The sequence below is a fragment of the Oryctolagus cuniculus genome, chromosome 16, assembly GCF_964237555.1.
Source record: "Oryctolagus cuniculus chromosome 16, mOryCun1.1, whole genome shotgun sequence".
In the NCBI taxonomy this organism is placed as follows: Eukaryota; Metazoa; Chordata; class Mammalia; order Lagomorpha; family Leporidae; genus Oryctolagus; species Oryctolagus cuniculus.
In genome coordinates, this window is record NC_091447.1 from 68653863 (window position 1) to 68673487 (window position 19625).

The 19625-nt window shown below is 41.2% G+C and overlaps 1 protein-coding gene across 1 annotated transcript; it reads left to right on the forward strand.

Annotated features, from left to right (window-relative positions):
* The first annotated feature begins 1436 nt into the window (after nucleotides 1–1436).
* On the forward strand, nucleotides 1437–2186 carry LOC138845776 (olfactory receptor 7C1-like). Its single transcript, XM_070059352.1, has one exon. It carries the CDS (start codon nucleotides 1437–1439, stop codon nucleotides 2184–2186), a length of 750 nt encoding a protein of 249 aa, XP_069915453.1.
* Nucleotides 2187–19625: the final 17439 nt, after the last annotated feature.

The window sequence follows — 19625 nt, forward strand, 5'->3', positions numbered from 1 at the left end:
TTAAGATATTCCTAACCATCATGTCATGACTCATTTGAATCATCATTTGGCTGGTGCTATTTTTAAATATATACCAAGATTCATTGATTTGAAAGGCAGAGTGACAGAGGGAGAGGGGCATGTGCACATGCATGTGCACACACACACACACACAGAGAGAGAGAGAGAGAGAGAGAGAGATCTTCCATCAATTTGTTCACTTCCCAAATGGCTGCAATAGTCAAGGCTGGGCCACACCGAAGCTGAGAGCCAGGGATTCCATAGGGGTCTTCCATGTGGGTGGCAGAGCTTTCCCAGGTGTATTAGCTGGGAGCTGAATTGGAAGCAGGGCAGCCAGAATGGATGATGGCAATGCAAGTGTTGTGCTACAATGCTGCACTCCACAATTATAATTTCCACTATACATTTTTCATTGTCTCAACTTTTTAATGTAGACTGAAAGAAGAAGATTTGATTATCCCAGAAATAGAACCTTTCTCTGGCCAAATAATTACTTTCATGAAAATAGTTCTAAAACCTGAATGTTCACATGGACTATATGATGAAACTTCATAACTTCATGGAAAATGGAAATAAAGGATAAATTTATTTTTGTGTGGATCTACAAGTGCTTAAGGAAATAGAATAAATAAGAGAGGGCTCCCTGACTCTTAGAAATCTCACATGCAATTTCTGTCATCTGTAAGCCAGCCACCTTGTTAGTGATTTTTCCTACAGCCTCATGAACAGAATCAGAAAGACAGTGCCAGAAAGACATCTCAAGATTTTAGGAGGAGAGTGATACAACTGGGTGTTCACTTTAGAAAGATGTGTTATCAGGCTGGACACTTGGAAGGAAGTCCCTGCAATAGACCTAGTAGGGGATGGAATTGTTTTATTTTGCAATGCTGTTGATGATATTAAAATGCATAGTACATTCCAGGGAACATCAGAATCTTGGCCATGGCCCATCTGCTCACTAAAATAAGTAAGGCAGGTGGACATTTGATGCAGTGGTTAGTTAATATGTTTTTTTGGGGGGATGCCTGCATCCTACATCACAGAGCCTGGGCTGAGTTCTGGCTCTGCTCCTAATGCTAGCTTCCTGCTAATATGCACACCTCTCTCCTCCCTCCTCCCCTTTCTTCCTTCCTTTACTTTGGAAAGTAAGTCATCATCCTACTTACCCTGCAATATTTTATCTAGATATTGTCCCTGCTCTCACATTTTCTTACTACTCAGATGTGGTTTTCTGGTTTCAGATGTGCCCCCAGACAAGCAAGATGGCCTATACCTTTCCTTTAGATCACTGGGCCTCTTACATGTTAGCGAAGATGTGGGCCATTTTATCCCTAAGATCTAAAGTTGCTTTTTGTTGTCCTTGACTCTAAGTCAGAGATAAAGGGAAAAGGTGAGGGCACACTGCTGTGGCATAGTGACTAAAGCCACCACCTGCAATGCCAGATTGCATATGGGTACCGGTTCCAGTCGTGACTACAACCGTCCCAAAGATGCTGCAGGACATCAAGACTCAGAACTATTCCATCACCTTCACAGGCTGCATCACTCAAATGTACTTCTTCATGGTTTTTGGGGGCATGGACACACTTCTCCTCACCTGGATGGCCTATGATCGCTTTGTGGCCCTCTGCCACCCCTTGCACTACCCAGTCATCATGAATCCCCATCTCTGTGGCTTGCTGGTTCTTGTGTCCTGGTGCATCAGTCTGTCGTGTGCCCTGATCCAGAGCCTGTTGATGCTGAGGCTGTCCTGCACCAGGTGGGTAGTTGCACACTTTTACTGTGAGCTTGCTCAAGTTTTTGTGCTTGCCTGCTCTGACACGTTCATCAATTACACCCTGCTCTACATGGTGACTGCTCTTCTTGGCTTTGTTCCCCTCTCAGGGATCCTTTTCTCCTATATGCGAATTGTCTCCTCCATTCTGAAAATTCCATCGACTGGTGGAAGATACAAGGCATTCTCCACATGTGGGTCTCATCTAACTGTGGTTTCTCTGTTCTACAGGACAGGCCTTGGGGTGTATCTCAGTTCTGACGCCTTGTCCTCTTCCTGGAAGGGCATGGTGGCCTCGGTGATGTACACTGTGGTCACTCCCATGTTGAACCCCTTCATCTACAGCCTGAGGAACAGGGACATTAAGAGAGCTTTACAAAGTCTTCTCGGGTTCACACTCCACATTCAGTGATGGGAACGTCGTTCCTGGATTTGGCAGCTGCTGGAAGTCACAGCAGTGGGACAAAAATATTCCACCTCTGAACTGTACAGAGTTTTGATGCTTACCCACTCTGTTTCTCCATCTTTGGTCAAAAATACCCTGTGAGTACTTGATGTGAAATGTATGGTGATTCCTGTTACCCTCAGTCTACTCCCTTCTACCCTTCCCTTTACGTTTTTACATTACTACACCTCGGCTTGGAGTTTGCACTCCTGCAGGTCAATACAATCATTCAAGTGAGATTCAGAAACTACTGCTTTTAAGTGAATTCACTTTACCATTAACCAGAGCTGCTGCTTACCAAATTCATTCACTCGACAATATTTACTGGAATCTATAGTGTACCAGATCTTCTAGGTACCTGGGATACAGCTGTGAAAAATATTTGGGCGATTGGATACTGGGTACCAAAATATAGTGAGACAGAAATAAGAAATTCTAGTGCTCTACATTACAGCGGGGTGACTATCATTCACAACAGTATTTTATGAAGGAGTAGAACACAGGAGCTTATAGGTTCCAAATACAAAGAAAGCATAAGGCAATGGAAACCTAGCTACCTTATGTGAGCATGTTGTCTATATGAATTAAACATTATACTTGGGGCTGGTGCAGTGGCGTAGTGAGTAAAGCTGCGGCCTGTGGTGCTGGCATCCCACGTGGGTGCAGGTTTGAATCCTGACTCTGATCCAGCTCCCTGCTAATGTGGATGTTGTATACACTGCCAGATATCACTCAGCTGTAAAAAAGAATGAAATTCTGTCTTTCACAACAAAATGGATGCAACTGGAAATCATCATACTTAGTGAAATAAGCCTGTCACCACAAGACCAATACATATGTGTTCCATGATCTGTGATAACTATTGTAGTACACAAAATGTATTGTATGATTATTTGCATTGCAATATGCATAAATTTATTCATGTACATAAACTGTTGGGAGGAAATGGCTTAAAGTCTAAATGAACTTAATTATCTTATAACCACACAGGAAATATTTAGGTGTTACTTTGTCATTGGTTCTGTTTTACTGAAAAAATTATGAATGACTAAATGACAAAAAACCACGAATATGGGTGAAATGCTCATTTTTCCACTCAAGTGTTGTTTAAAGCTATTATCTATATTCCTACTAAACTAGATTCTTTTTGCTTTTTACTTAAGCTTCATATTCAGTGAAGTAGTAAGCCAGTGTACTGTAATGTAAATTTAAAATATGTCATCTCAAAAACTAAAAACAAAGAAAGGTAAAAGGAAGGACGGTGGGAAGGAGGGAGAAAGGGAGGGAGAGAGGAGGGGAATTTCATTATGTTCTTAGACTTACATCCACAAATCATATTGAATCTGTTAAAATTAATTAAAATTAAAATGAACATAATAAAAGACCTTTGAAGTCTTCCCATGACCCACTTCCCCTCCCTCCACTTTCTCACCTTCCAATATACCCATGAGCATAGGCTCATAAGATGACATATTCCATTTAGATGACACCTCATGGTTCTGTTTATTCAACAAGAAATTCTCATCTGCTTTAGAATAGAGGCCCTTGGGTGATCTGACCACAGGAGAGCTTTAGGCTAAGCAGAAAATGCTTAGGTTTCTGAAGGACCTTCCCGAGAATTAGGAAACTTCAGGGTTACAGATTCTGGCCTCAATGAAGAGAAATTTCCACAGTGCCTCCAGGCAGCAATGGAGAACTCTGGTGATAGCCAGAGATTTCTCTCTTCTTCTTGATTAGAACTCTCTGCAAGGTCACCAAGTTATAACCTTGGAGCTCCTAGCCTTGGCCAAGCCAGTGATGTCTTTGAGGGCCTCCCAGTCACTTTGGAGTCCTCGTCTGGACCCAGATTCAGTTCCCAAGCTTTCTGTCTAGCATCCACAAACATCATTCAACACAATGATGCTGGGGCCAGTATTGTAGCACAGCAGGTTAAATCACCACCTCAATGCTAGCATCTCATGTGACTGCAGGTTCCTGTCCTTGCTGCCCACTTCTGGTCCAGCTCTGTGCTAATGTACCTGAGAAGGCAGTGGGTGATGACCCAAATGCTTGGACTCCTGCCATCCATGTGGAGACCTGGATGGAATTCCAGGCTCCTGGCTTTGGCCTGGCCGAGCTCTAGCAGTTGTGGCCTTTTGGGGAGTGAACCAGAGGATGGATGATCCCTGTCTGTGTCTCTGCCTCTCTGTAACTCTGCCTTTCAAATAAATAAAATAAAATTTTTCAGAAAAAATGAAAAATAGAAAATACCGCCTAAATGCTAGTTATTCTTTAATGATTCAGATAGCACCATGCACTAATGCCATCATGGAATCAGTGATTATGATTTTGTGTATTTGGTCCAAGTATACTTATTAAAATTTAAAGTACGCCAGGCCATGGTCAGGATCAACATTGGACAATAATTTTAAAAGGTAGCCCATGTTTTTGAGTATACATCTAATTTCATAAAGGCACAAAATCAGAAAAAAGGTGAAAATTTATGAAGATGAATGGAGCATAAAAAACTTTCTCATTGTGAACATTGAATTTAATATATTTTTTATAATAACATTTTTGCAGTTAGTTTATTAAGCTTCTGAACTTGGCAGAAGCACCAAAAATGGTTTGCTTTTCTCCAGTTAGTGCCATCATATATGTATGCCGTTGACTTTCCTTGTGTTAGTTTTCTTTTTTTTTAACTTTTATTTAATGAATATAAATTTCCAAAGTACGATTTATGGATTACAATGGCTTCCCCCCCATACCGTCCCTCCCACCCACAACCCTCCCCTTTCCCACTCCCTCTCCCCTTCCATTCACATCAAGATTCATTTTCGATTATCTTAATATACAGAAGATCAGCTTAGTATACATTAAGTAAGGATTTCAACAGTTTGCTCCCACACAGAAACATAAAGTGAAAAATAATAGATGATTTTTTTTAAATGACGATGAAATCAGATCAGACCTATTGTCATGTTTAATCCCAGTGAGAGTCAAGTTGGGAGTTGATAATTTCTTTTTTTTTTTTACAGAGGATCAGTTTAGTATGCATTAAGTAAAGATTTCAACAGTTTGCACCCCCATAGAAACACAAAGTGAAATATATTGTTTGAGTACTTGTTATAGCATTAAATCTCAATACACAGCACATTAAGGACAGAGATCCTACATGAGGAGTAAGTGCACAGTGACTCCTGTTGTTTACTTTACCAATTGACACTCCTGTCTATGGCATCAGTAGTCTCCCTATGCTCCAGTCATGAGTTTCCAAGGCTATGGAAGCCCTCTGAGTTCTCCGATTCTTATCTTGTTTAGACAAGGTCATAGTCAAAGTGAAGGTTCTCTCCTCCCTTCAGAGAAAGGTACCTCCTTCTTTGAAGACCTGTTCTTTCCACTGAGATCTCACTCGCAGAGATCTTTTGCCAGAGTGTCTTGGCTTTCCATGCCTGAAATACTCTCATGGGCTTTTCAGCCAGATCCGAATGCCTTTAGGGCTGATTCTGAGGCCAGAGTGCTATTTAGGACATCTGCCATTCTATGAGTCTGCTGAGTATCTCACTTCCCATGTTGGATCACTCTCCGCTTTATTTATTCCATCGGTTAGTGTTAGCAGGTACTAGACTTGTTTATGTGCTCCCTTTGACTCTTAGTCCTTTCATTATGATCAATTGTGAACTGAAATTGATCACTTGGAATAGTGAGATGGCATTGGTACATGCCACCCTGATGGGATTGAATTGGAATCCCCTAGTATGTTTTTAACTCTACCATTTGGGGCAAGTCAGCTTGAGCATGCCCCAAATTATACATCTCTTCCCTCTCTTATTCCCACTCTCATGTTTAACAGGGATCACATTTCAGTTAAATTTCAACACTTAAGAATAACTGTGTATTAATTACAGAATTAAACCAGTCATATTAAGTAGAACAGACAAAAAAAAAAAAACTACTAAGAGGGATAATGTGTTAAGTTGTTCATTAACAGTCAGGGCTATGCTGATCAAGTCACTGTTTCCCATAGTGTCCATTTCACTTCAGGAGGTTTCCTTTTTGGTGTTCAGTCAGTTGTCACCGATCAGGGAGAACATATCTATTTGTCCCTTTGGGACTGGCTTATTTCACTCAGCATGATGTGTTCCAGATTCCTCCATTTTGTTGCAAATGACTGGATTTTGTTGTTTCTTACTGCAGTATAGTATTCTAAAGAGTACATATCCCATAATTTCTTTATCCAGTCTACCGTTGATGGGCATTTAGGTTGGTTCCAGGTCTTAGCTATTGTGAATTGAGCTGCAATAAACATTAGGCTGCAGACCGGTTTTTTGTTTGCCAATTTAAATTCCTTTGGGTAAATCCCAAGGAGTGGGATGGCTGGGTCGAAAGGTAGGGTTATATTCAGGTTTCTGAGGAATCTCCAGACTGACTTCCATAGTGGCTTGACCAGTTTGCATTCCCACCAACAGTGGGTTAGTGTCCCTTTTTCCCCACATCCTCGCCAGCATCTGTTGTTGGTAGATTTCTGCATGTGAGCCATTCTAACCGGGGTGAGGTGAAACCTCATTGTGGTTTTGATTTGCATTTCCCTGATTGCTAGTGACCTTGAACATTTTTTCATGTGCCTGTTGGCCATTTGGATTTCCTCTTTTGAAAAATGTCTATTGAGGTCCTTGGCCCATCTCTTAAGTGGGTTGTTGGTTTTGTTTTTGTGGAGTTTCTTGATCTCTTTGTAGATTCTGGTTATTAACCCTTTATCGGTTGCATAGTTTGCAAATATTTTTTCCCATTCTGTCGGTTGTCTCTTCACTCTCCGGACTGTTTCTTTTGCAGTACAGAAACTTCTCAATTTGATTCAATCCCAATAGTTAATTTTGGCTTTGACTGCCTGTGCCTCCCGGGTCTTTTCCAGAAACTCTTTGCCTGTGCCAATATCTTGAAGGGTTTCTCCAATGTTCTCTAGTAACTTGATGGTGTCAGGTCGTAGATTTAGGTCTTTAATCCATGTTGAGTGGATTTTTGTGTAAGGTGTAAGGTAGGTGTCTTGCTTCATGATTCTGCACGTGGAAATCCAATTTTCCCAACACCATTTATTGAATAAACTGTCCTTGCTCCAGGAAGTAGTTTTAAATCCTTGATCAAATATAAGTTGGCTGTAGATGTTTGGGTTGATTTCTGGTGTTTCAATTCTGTTCCATTGGTCTATCCATCTGTTTCTGTACCAGTACCATGCTGTTTTGATTACAACTGCCCTGTAGTATGTCCTGAAATCTGGTATTGTGATGCCTCCGGCTTTGTTTTTGTTGTACAAGATTGCTTTAGCTATTCGAGGTCTCTTGTGCCTCCATATAAATTTCAGCACCAATTTTTCCAGATCTGAGAAGAAGGTCTTCGGTATCTTGATTGGTATTGCATTGAATGTATAAATTGCTTTGGGAGAATGGACATTTTGATGATGTTGATTCTTCCAATCCATGAGCATGGAAGATTTTTCCATTTCTTGGTATCCTCTTCTATTTCTTTCTTTAAGATTTTGTAATTTTCATCGTAGAGATCTTTAACATCCTTGGTTAAGTTTATTCCAAGGTATTTGATTGTTTTTGTAGCTATTGTGAATGGGATTGACCTTAGAAGTTCTTCCTCAGCCATGGCATTGTCTGTGTATACAAAGGCTGTTGATTTTTGTGCATTGATTTTATATCCTGCTACTTTGCCAAAATCTTCTATGAGTTCCAATAGTCTCTTAGTAGAGTTCTTTGGGTCCCCTAAATAAAGAATCATGTCATCTGCAAAGAGGGATAGTTTGAGTTCTTCCTTCCCAATTTGTATCCCTTTAATTTCTTTTTCTTGCCTAATAGCTCTGGCTAGAACCTCCAGAACTATATTGAATAGCAGTGGTGAGAGTGGACATCCCTGTCTGGTACCAGATCTCAGTGGAAATGCTTCCAACTTTTCCCCATTCAATAGGATGTTGTCTGTGGATTTTTCATAGATTGCTTTGATTGTATTGAGGAATGTTCCTTCCAAACCCAGTTTGCTTAGACTTTTCATCATGAACGGGTGTTGTATTTTATCAAATGCTGTCTCGGCATCTATTGAGATAATCATATGGTTTTTCTTCTGCAGTCTGTTAATGTGGTGTATCACATTGATTGTCTTGCACACATTAAACCATCCCTGCATCCCAGGGATAAATCCCACTTGGTCTGGGTGGATGATCTTTCTGATGTGTTGTTGCATTCTATTGGCGAGAATTTTATTGAGGATTTTTGCATCTATGTTCATCAGGGATATTGGTCTGTAATTCTCTTTCAGTGCTGCATCTTTTCCCGGCTTAGGAATTAAGGTGATGCTGGCTTCATAGAAAGAATTTGGGAGGATTCCCTCTTCTTCGATTGTTCTGAATAGTTTGAGAAGAATTGGAGTTAGTTCTTCTTTAAATGTCTGGTAGAATTCAGCAGTGAATCCATCTGGTCCTGGGCTTTTCTTTGTTGGGAGGGCCTTTATTACTGTTTCAATTTCTGTCTCAGTTATGGGTCTGTTTAGGTTTTCGATGTCTTCCTGGTTCAATTTAGGTAGGTTGCATGTGTCCAGGAATGTATCCATTTCTGATAGGTTTCCCTGTTTGCTGGCATACAAGTCCTTGTAGTAATTTCTGATGATTCTTTTTATTTCTGTGGTGTCTGTTGTTACATTTCCTTTTTCATCTCTGATTTTATTGATTTGGATCTTTTCTCTTCTTTTTTTAGTTAGTTGGGCCAATGGGGTGTCAATTTTGTTTATTTTTTCAAAAAACCAGCTCATCGTTTGGCTGATTTTTTGGAATGTTTTTCTTGATTCAATCCTGTTGATTTCTTCTCTGATTTTAATTATTTCTCTTCTCCTACTAGATTTGGGTCTGGTTTGCTGTAGGTTTTCTAGATCCTTGAGGTGAATTGAAAGCTCATCTATTTGGTGCCTTTCCAATTTCTTGATGTAGGCACCTATTGATATAAACTTTCCTCTTAACACTGCTTTTGCTGTGTCCCATAAGTTTTGGTACGTTGTGCTGTTATCCTCATTTACTTCCAGAAAGTTTTTGATTTCTCTTTTGATTTCTTCTATGACCCATTGTTCATTCAGGAGCATGTTGTTCAGTCTCCATGTGTTTGTGTATGCTCTAGGGATTCCTGAGTTGCTAATTTCCAACTTCATTCCTTTATGGTCTGAGAAGCTGCATGGTATGATTCTAATTCTTTTGAATTTGCTGAGACTTGCTTTATGGCCTAGTATGTGGTCAGTCCTAGAGAAGGTTCCATGTACTGCTGAGAAGAATGTAAAATCTTTAGCTCTAGGATTGAAAGTTCTGTATATATCTGTTAGATCCATTTGGGCTATAGTGTCGTTTAAATCTACTGTATCCTTGTTGATCTTCTGTCCTATTGATCTGTCTATTTCTGAGAGTGGAGTATTGAAGTCCCCCAGTACTATTGTATTGCGGTCTAAGTCTCCCTTTAAGTCCGTTAACAAATCTTTTGGATAAACTGGTGCCCTGTAGTTAGGTGCATATACATTGATAATTGTTATATCTTCCTGTTGAATTGATCCCTTAATCCTTATGTAGTGTCCCTCTTTGTCTCTCTTAAGAGTTTTTGTGGTAAAGTTTATGTTGTCCGATATTAAGATGGCTACGCCCGCTCTTTTTTCATTTCTGTTGGCATGGTATATCTTTTTCCAGCCTTTCACTCTCAGTCTGTATGGATCTTTGTTGGAAAGATGTGTTTCTTGTAAGCAGCAAATAGATGGGTTTTGTTCCTTAACCCAATCAGCCAGTGGGTGTCTTTTAACTGGACAGTTCAGGCCATTCATGTTCAATGTGACTAACGATAAGTGGTAACTTTATCCTGCCATTTGCCAAAGATAAGTTCTAATATATGCTTTGAATTCCCTGTGATCTTTTGCTGTGAGCTTTCCTTCCTTGGTTTCCTTCCTTTACCTTCTTTCATATTGATGACTGTGTGTCTGTGTTTCTGTGTGTAACACATCTTTAAGCATCTTTTGCAGGGCTGGACGAGTGCCAACAAATTCTTTCAATTTCTGTTTGCTATGAAAAGTCTTTATTTCACCTTCATTCACAAATGAGAGCTTTGCAGGATATAATATTCTGGGCTGGCAGTTGTTCTCTCTTAGTACCTGGCTATATCTCGCCATTCCCTCCTAGCTTGTAGAGTTTCTGATGAGAAGTCAGCTGTGAGTCTGATTGGAGATCCTCTGAGAGTAATCTGACGTTTCTCTCTTGCACATTTTAGGATCTTTTCTTTATGTTTCACTGTGGAGAGTTTAATTACAATGTGTCATGGTGAGGATCTCTTTTGGTCGTGTTTCTTAGGGGTTCTGTGAGCTTCCTGTACTAGTATTTCTCTGTCCTTCTCCAAACCTGGGAAATTTTCTGCTAATATCTCACTAAAAAGGCCTTCTAATCCTTTCTCCCTCTCCATGCCTTCAGGAACTCCTAGAACCCGAATGTTGGGTTTTTTAATAGTATCCTGAAGATTCCTGACAATATATTTTAGATTTCTAATTTCCTCTTCTTTTCTTTGGTTTGACTGTATCCTTTCCTGTTCTCTGTCTTCTAAGTCCGATATTCTCTCTTCTGCTTCACCCATTCTGTTTGTAAGGCTCTCTATTGTGTTTTTCATTTGATCTATTGAATTCTTCACTTCAGTCACTATCCCAGTTTCCTGTTGTACTAGTTGTTTCGTTTCATTTTGATTCCTCCTTAATATTTCATTTTCACGAGAGAGATTTTCTATCTTGTCCATTAAGGATTTCTGTAGTTCAAGAATTTATTTTTGAGAACTTCTTAATGTTCTTATCAATTTTTTGAGATCTGCTTCTTGCATTTCTTCTATGTCATCATCTTCATAATCTTGAATTGGGGTGTCTTTTTCATTTGAGGGCGTCATGGTGACTTCCTTGTTTTTATTACCTTGGTTTTTGCGTTTGTTATTTGGCATATTGGAGATATTTGGTTTCTTCACTGTGGTGCTTTTTCTTGTTATACTATGGCTCTAGATTAAGTGGATTATCTGTTTCTGATGGAGCCTTAGGGCTTGAGATGGGTGTGGCCTGAGAGCTCTGTTTGGTGTGCCAAAGGTGACACTCCCAAGTTAGGCGTGGTAAACCTCTCTCTCTCTCTCTCTTTTTTTTTGGATTCAAAAGGGAAGTTATTCTGCACAGCTGAACGAAGTTGGAGGTAGTTAGCAGGCAAATGATATACCCACAGGAGCCAGAGATCGGAAGCTCTTTCCCAAGGACCACACAGGGAATCTGTTCGGCCCTCAGAGTGGGCTCAAATTCTCCTTCAGTCTCCCACTGGGTTGCCAAAGTTACGGAATTGTAGCGTCTCTGGAGAGTGCTCACGTGAATTCCGTGAGTTCTCTCCCCCACCGTCTCTTTTTTCACAGTCTCAGTTCAGTAGCACCACAAATTTACTAGGTCCTAATCTCCTGTTAATTCGCCCTGCCCAGAGTCAGGTTTTTCTGCTAGGCTCAGGGCCGGTGCAAACCTGAGGTCGCTCTGCTTATGACGTATGTCCAAGATGGCGCCTGCTCTTTGTCTTGCTCGCCCTTGTGAGGTGAGCGGAGAGAGAGAAACCCGTGTCCGTACCAGTCACCTTTTTTTTTTTCTCTCTTCCAGTTAGCCTGGTGAAGTTCCCCCCCCCCCCCGCCCGGGGATCGTTCCCTCTAGTCTCCTCTCTCCGCATGCCTGCCGGTGTCTCAGGCTATTGAGGTTCGGCTCACCTCGCGTTCCAGCGCTGGTGTGTTGAGTCTGCCGCTGGTGTCCCGAACTGTGGGCTCCCACACTCTCCACGCAGGTCCACTCCCCTTCCAGTGCTGATGTGTGGACTCGGAGCCCTGGACGTCCCAAGTCTCCCCACTGTTGTCTGTGTGGCACGCACTCCCCTTCGAGCACTGGCGCGCAGACCCTGCAGCTTGCGCAGCTCGGTCCCGCGGCTCAGCTTCCGCGGCTCGGTCCCGCGGCTCGGTCCCGTGGCTCGTCTTCCGCGCAGTGGGCGACCTTGTTCTCCCAGTAGTTCCTCCGATTCACGGCCACTGGATCCAGAAGAGTTTCCTCTGCAATATTTTCCTGGTTCTTTTTTCTGAGGCTACCGTAACTCCCCTTTTATTAAACTAAATTTTCCCGGACTATCGGTGCGTGCCCTCACTATTCCCGAATTTAATATATTTTTAAAGATTTATTTATTTGGAAGGTAGAATTATAGAGAGGCAGAAGCAGAGAGAGAGAGAGAGAGAGAGAGAGTTAGGTCTTCCATCTGCAGGTTAACTCCCCAGATGGCTGCAATGGCTGGAGCTACACTGATCTGCAGCCAGGAGCCAGGTGCTTCTTCCAGGTCTCCTGCACGGGTGCAGGGGCCAAAGGACCTGGGGCATCTTCGACTATTTCCAAAGACACAGCAGAGAGCTGGATTAAGAGTGGAGCAGCGAAGACTGGAACCAGCGCCCATATGGATGCCGGCACTGCAGGCGTGGGCTTTACCCGCTATGCCACAGCACTGGCCCCTGAATATTTTTTTGGAGTAAATTTTTTTTAACTTTTATTTAATGAATATAAATTTCCAAAATACAGCTTATGGATTACAATGGCTTCCCCGCTATAACGTCCCTCCCACCTGCAACCCTCCCCTTTCCCACTTCCTCTCCCCTTCCATTCACATCAAGATTCATTTTTGATTCTCTTTATATACAGAAGATCAGTTTAGCATACATTAAGTAAAGATTTCAACAGTTTGCTCCCACACAGAAACATAAAGTGAAAAATACTGTTTGAGTACTTGTTATAGCATTGAATCTCAATGTACAGCACACTAAGGACAAAGATCCTACATGAGGAGTAAGTGCACAGTGACTCCTGTTGTTGACTTAACAAATTGACACTCTTGTTTATGGCCTCAGCAATCACCCTAGGCTCTTGTCATGAGCTGCCAAGGCTATGGAAGCCCCCTGAGTTCACCGACTCTGATCATATTTAGAAAAGGCCATGGTCAAAGTGGCCCCTGAATTGTATAAAGTCCAGATAATGCACCCCCAGCAATCAATAGAAATGATCAATATTTTATATTTGGGAATTTTGTGCATAGTATTTGAATAAAACAGGGCTGAAAGTTGTTTTCCTCTGATTAGGATGAAAGGTGGAATGATGCTGTTTATATTTTGTCTTAAACATTTTACTGCAATCATGAACTTATCACACATATTCTTATTCTAACACTCTTTAGCTGAGTGTCTCTAAAGTTAACCATATACAGGAAAGAAAATGAATGATGAAACAATGCTAAGAAGGTTGGGTTTGTTGCCACTGAAAAATATTGCTGAGATGTATGGATCTCAAAAATAGAAACCTCACTTGTAAATTGCTCTAATCCAAAATATAGACACAGGGCTGGGCACTGGATGCTTATTTCCTTTTCTTTTTATTGTGGAACATGCATTATGAATATATTGCTCTGCTGACAGTCTCCTATGAGTCCCTCTTGTGCTCTCTACTTCTCTTCATTCTTTTCCTTTGGTTCCTTTGATTTTGTAATTCCAGGGGCTCAGTCCTTATGCTGACTGATGTTTCCTCTCTCATAGAGTGCTCCTGAGCACTATACTGAACTCTCCACATACCCACCGTGTTATTTATCACTAATTCTCCATTTGATTTTTTTAAAAAAAGATTTATTTATTTGGAAGGCAGAATTACAGAGATAGGAGAGCAAGAGAGAGAGAGCGAGAGAAGGAGGAGAGTGAGAGTGAGAGTGAGAGTGAGTGAGAGAGAGAGAAATCTTCCATCTGCTGGTTCATTCCCCAAATGGCCACAATGGCCATTATTGGGCCAGGCCTAAGCCAGGAGCTAGGATCCTCATCCAGGTCTCCCATGTGGGTGCAGGTTTGGACTCCTGCAGGGCCACTTTCTGTTGCTTTCCCAGGCACATTAGCAGGGAGCTGAATGGGAAATGGAGTATCCAGGACTTGAACTGGCCCCTGTATGGATTCCAGTGTTGTAGGTGGTGGCCTAACTTGTTATGCCACAATGCCAGCCCCTCTGTTTGCTTTTTATATCTCTTTATTGTTTTTCACATTCTGCTCATGTGTTGCTTTCCTGAATCCTTTCAGTCATCTATCTGTGTCCTCTTTTAGCTTACTGACCATCTTTAAGATACTCAAATTTGTCATCAGACCATCAACATCTCCACTTTTAAGGCAGACTGAGTAGTTTTTTATGGGCATTTAATTTCTTCCTTTGAATGGGCCATTTTTCTTTGTTTCTATGCATTCCCTATGTTCTCTGTTGAGATTTGAATATTGAAAAAAAAAGGCTTCTCCCAGTCTTTATGGATTGGTGTCATACAGGGAAAGACATTCACCAATACACTGGCTAGAGATTGTGGTGGGCAGCCTAAGGTTTTCTGGGGAGCATCTTCTCTGGGCTTGTGTGTGTGTGATTTTGTAGATGGAGGAGTTTGACTTTGATCTCAAGGACTCATCATCTCTTGCTCCCCTTGGTGATCTTCTGTGGTCCTGCAGTTTCTGTAACAAGATGTACTGCCATCAGTGGCCCCTGATATGACATTGCTTTGCCATCACTTTAGCTTCTTAATTCAGGAGAGCCATGAACCAGCTCCTCAGGAAGCTCCTGAGAAGACAGAACTGTGGATGATGATGGCACCTTCTCCTTATCTCAACGAGAAAACCAGGGACTTGGGAATTAATTCTTCTTATGCCACGTGGTTCCTGGTATAGAGGACCATGGTAGGTAAATGCAACACATGCTCTTATCTGTTGATGCAGCTCTCCTAGGCTTTGTTCTCCTTGGGGAGGTGCAATCTCTTAATTGGTTTGTGGAGTTCTCACAAAGGCAATTTGGTCCATAGATGTTGTGAAGGCATGGGTTTGTGAGGGAAATGAAGATCTGGGTCTTCTTCTTCCACCCTCCTCACAGATATCACTATGGCCCGAAGTATATTTCATTAAAGACTTACTGAGCTGATAACACTCACTAGACATCAAATGAAAATACAGTCAGGAGTGAAATGATGAGCAAAACTGAAGCCACTGGCAACATTTGTTGAGCTTCTACACAGAATGGCTGCAGCTGATAGTGAATCATTGGAGAGATTCTGCTGGTAGAAAGGCAATGAGTCACTCTTTGGACTACATGACCATGGATACACCATGGAGCACTATGGTGGAATCTAAATATACACACAATACAGAGATGGATCTGCACATCTGACAGTTGTCTGAGTGGGAAATTTGGGGGACAGTGTGATGGTTTTATAATATTCTGGGAAGAGGAGGGATATATTCTTGTGCTGCTTACAGACCAACATCAAGAGTACTGTTTATGCCTAAAGAGCTCAACCAATAATAAGAAATATCAGCCCATGCCTTCAGACTTCCTGATGCTGGTTAGGGACAGACATTCTGCACAGCAGTAAAGATGTCACTGGGGATGCATGTGCTCCATATTTGAGTGCCTGGATTTGAGTCGTGTTAATGTGCACCCTGAGAGATGGCAGATGATGGCTCAGTAATTTCTCCCTACCACCTAAAAGGGAGATCCTGGTTGAATTCCAGCTCCTGACTTCCTCCTGATTCAGCATTTGCTCTGTGGGCATATGAGGAGTGATTCAATGATGCACTATCTCTCTGTCTCTTTCTCCATCTTTGTATGTTTCTGTCATTCAAAAAAATAAATAAAAAAATTATAAAAAATAGCATGCTGGCACTAGTAAATTGTCCCTATATCTCCTCCTCTAGAGTCATCGAGATGGAGAACCCTATGACTGGTTGTCGAAGACAACCTCCACTCTTACTGCTCACTAGGCATCGAAGGGTAATGGATGCTCACTCTCCTGTAATGCCCCACAGCAAGGAAGTTCAGCCCAGCAGGTTCTGTGGGACACAGTAGATACAAGAGGGACTGTTGGATTAATTATTTCCTCACATGCAGGACCAACACGGTAGTTGGATAAGTAGATTTACCAGGCCCAAAGTGAGAAGTGTCAGCCCAAAGGCAAGAATTTTATTATCTTGGTTCATGGGGGAATTCAGAACCACCAGAAGAAATTCTGCTTTTCTTCCACCCTGGTACTCTCCAGAGTCAGCACATTTCCACAGCTATGTGCCCCACTACAGGGACAACTGAAGACAAGTTTGCATACAAGGGGGGTCTTTTAAATTTCATGGAAAATGTATATTGTGAAGTATTATTTTATTTCTACTTTTGTATAACTTTTTGAAGTACCATCTTTGCTGCTCCTACTAAGTTTAAGTATAATGTACGTAACTTCAAAATAAATACTCATTCAAATTAGTAAAAAGCCAAGGTACCAAGTTATGACACAGCAATCTAAGTGAGTGCTTAGCAAGTGAAATGGGAAGCAGACTTAGGAGACTAGTGCTGAGAAACAGGAAATCATATTCTTTGCATAGAAAATCTAATTTCCCTAGATTTTATGATTAATCCAGAGGATTGGTAGATATAAAACTCACACACTATTTTGTGAAATTGATAGACAGAATTCTGAAATTTATGTAAATATCTTGCAACTTGGAAGCAAAGGAAAACAGGTGAGCTTCTTTGTATCAAGTCTCCCGGTACACTTACTTTTCCCTAATCAACTTCCATTAATATCAGCAAGTCCTCAGAGACTGGGATAACATGGACCCACTGGCTAATGAGGAGCTCTGTGCGTTGAACCCCTAGGGTCTTCCGTTTCTTCCAGCATCTTTCCCCAAGGTCTTCCAGCACCTTTAGATCTTGTCTTTGCCAGTAGAATCCATACCGTTGTGAGCATCTGTATCCGAAGGACATGGCCTGAGTCTGTCTCCTTTCCAGTCCTTAGTGAAGAATGTGAGGCTCCACTGCACTCCAGGCAGAAGAGGAGCAGAGGAGCCGTCACCACTTAGCATGCTTCAGCCGAGACGCAGCGTAGCTCAGTAAGTGCTGAGGGAGAAGTAATAGGATCTGGGAATGTCAGGAACATTGCTTTCTCATCACCAGGATGAAAATGACTTCTGTGATAGACAGATGGGAAGTAACCAGGCAAAATTTCAGCTCAGAAATTTGTGAGGTTTCTGTTCTTGGTTCTCAGAGGGGTTCAAGGCTCTCATTCAGAGTTTTTCTTCGGAATGAGAGATTCTTCTTCCCATTGGGATCTCCCTCACTTAGTAGCACATGAGTCTGTATAAACTATCCCTGAACACCCAAACAAGATCATGAAGGTGATGGGAAGGTTGGCAGTAACCAAAGCATCTTGAAATTTTATTGAAAACTTTATAACTGCCAGTGTCTGAACTCTACATCCTGAGTCACTTGTTTCATGTCATTACATAATCTCCCAAGTTACGCTGCACACACTTTTATTCTATAGAAGAGTGGAGCTCAGCATTTTTGTTGGACTTGAATCAGGGGTTGTCAGGTGGAAGAAGAAAGAGCCAATTTTGGATCGGGTGGGCTGATTTCAGACAAGGAATATAACCCAAATTCCCCTCTGATGACTCAAGCAGTCATTTCACTTTTCTGTCCCTTCAAAGAAGAGACTGCCTATTAATTTTACTCTTTCTTCAGGGTTTAATTTTTCCTTGGGGTTTCTTTGTAGACTATGGCAGGCAGCAGGCAATGACATGTGACTGAATTCAAAGGCAAAGATCACAGGCGGAACAGGCACAGGGTCATTCAGGGAAGATGACTCTCGAGTGATTTCACTTTGGCTTTCAACTTCCTCTACTTTTCTTATAATCATCCTACTTAATCTCAAAAAGAGACATTAAGATGAGGTGTGAGGTTTTATTTCTACTGTAGAAACTGAAAGAGATTAACAATGGATCTCAGAGGTACCTAATGTTTTAACCTCTGGAACTCTGCTTAACACATTCTGATGACTGGGAGATAGTGGAGACCTTTAATCATCAGATCCAGAGAGCATGCAGTTTTGAATACTGTCCAATCTGCTGATTATTCCTGTGTTGTAGAGGATGTTTTCAGGATCTTTGACATGGGGCATTGTCATCTGAGTTGATACTTCATTGAGTAATGAATGAACTTAGAATGGAAGCTTCCTATGTGATCTATATGCAATAGATGAATCAAAAGGGAGAAAAATTTTAGGTATGCTTGTTACTATATTAAGGTTGATAATCATATCATTCACTAAAATATAACCTGCTTGATACTGTGCCTTCCTATTTCTGTCCCAGGATTTGTTGCTCTTGTCCTTGTTTGAGAACTTCAAAACATTCATGGAGAAATGGAATGAAATATTTGAATTCATTTTGGCCCAAACCTGCTTTTTAAATCCATGCACAAGTTTTTCATAATACACATTTTCCACATATTATCAAAAATTTTATATCCAAAACTATTTTTGCATTAAAATGAACTCAAAATTTAATTTTCATTCTGACAAAACATTTTACAGTGCAAGTATGTCCTCACAAATGTATATATAAGTTGTGCATTTTGGGAAGAATGGCAATCTTTCATTTTTGATTCCTCAGATCCCATTTGTTGCTTGGTCCAGAGGAGGCATAAAAAAAATCTCTGCAACATATGGAGGAAAGCCTTGCCTGGCTCATAATCATTGGGTGTAACTGTGTGGCTTCAATACACTTGGTGCTTTCTTGTCATTACCTTCACCCTTTTCAGGAATGTGAAATAGAAATAGAACCTCAGAATACTATCTGTTTTTTCTGTCTCTGTGAAGGACACATGGAATTTCAGTTAATAGAATCTATAGCATAACCATTGTTTATGAGTATTGAAAAATTAAGGCGGAGATGGTCTGAGCTACAATAAAAGGAAAATGTAGAGAGAGAGGGGAGGAGGGAGACATTGTTGCCCAAGGTGAGACCCCTTTTCGAGTTGCCATCATTGCAGCCTCAGCTGACCTTTGAGGATGGCATCCATCAACAAAGCTGCTATGTCTGTAAAGACAGAAGCTGTATTTAGAAGAAGAACAACAGTAACGTGTTTTAGCTCCAACTTCCCCTCGGTGCTAACCTGTCAGATTTGGGTGTATTCTTCCTATGTCTAGCGGACAACACAATTACCAAGAGGTGGAGAGATTAATACACATTGTTGAGTGTTGTAGGTGACTGACACAGGACTAAATGCTGATTTTTCCAATCACTTCCCAGGGCCACGTATTCTCCACTTGAACCAAATGGAATTATTATTCCCCTCACAAGATGAGATTTCTTAGTGAGTTTTCACGGAAGGATTACTACCAGACATTACACAGGGAAATATTTGATGGTCTATCCAAAGGGGAAATAGTTAATAATGATTGATATTGTATTGGAACAGCAGATGCAGCTGATTATTAGTAAGAATGAAATTTCATCAAGTTTTGCAACTCAAACAATTTCAAACACACAT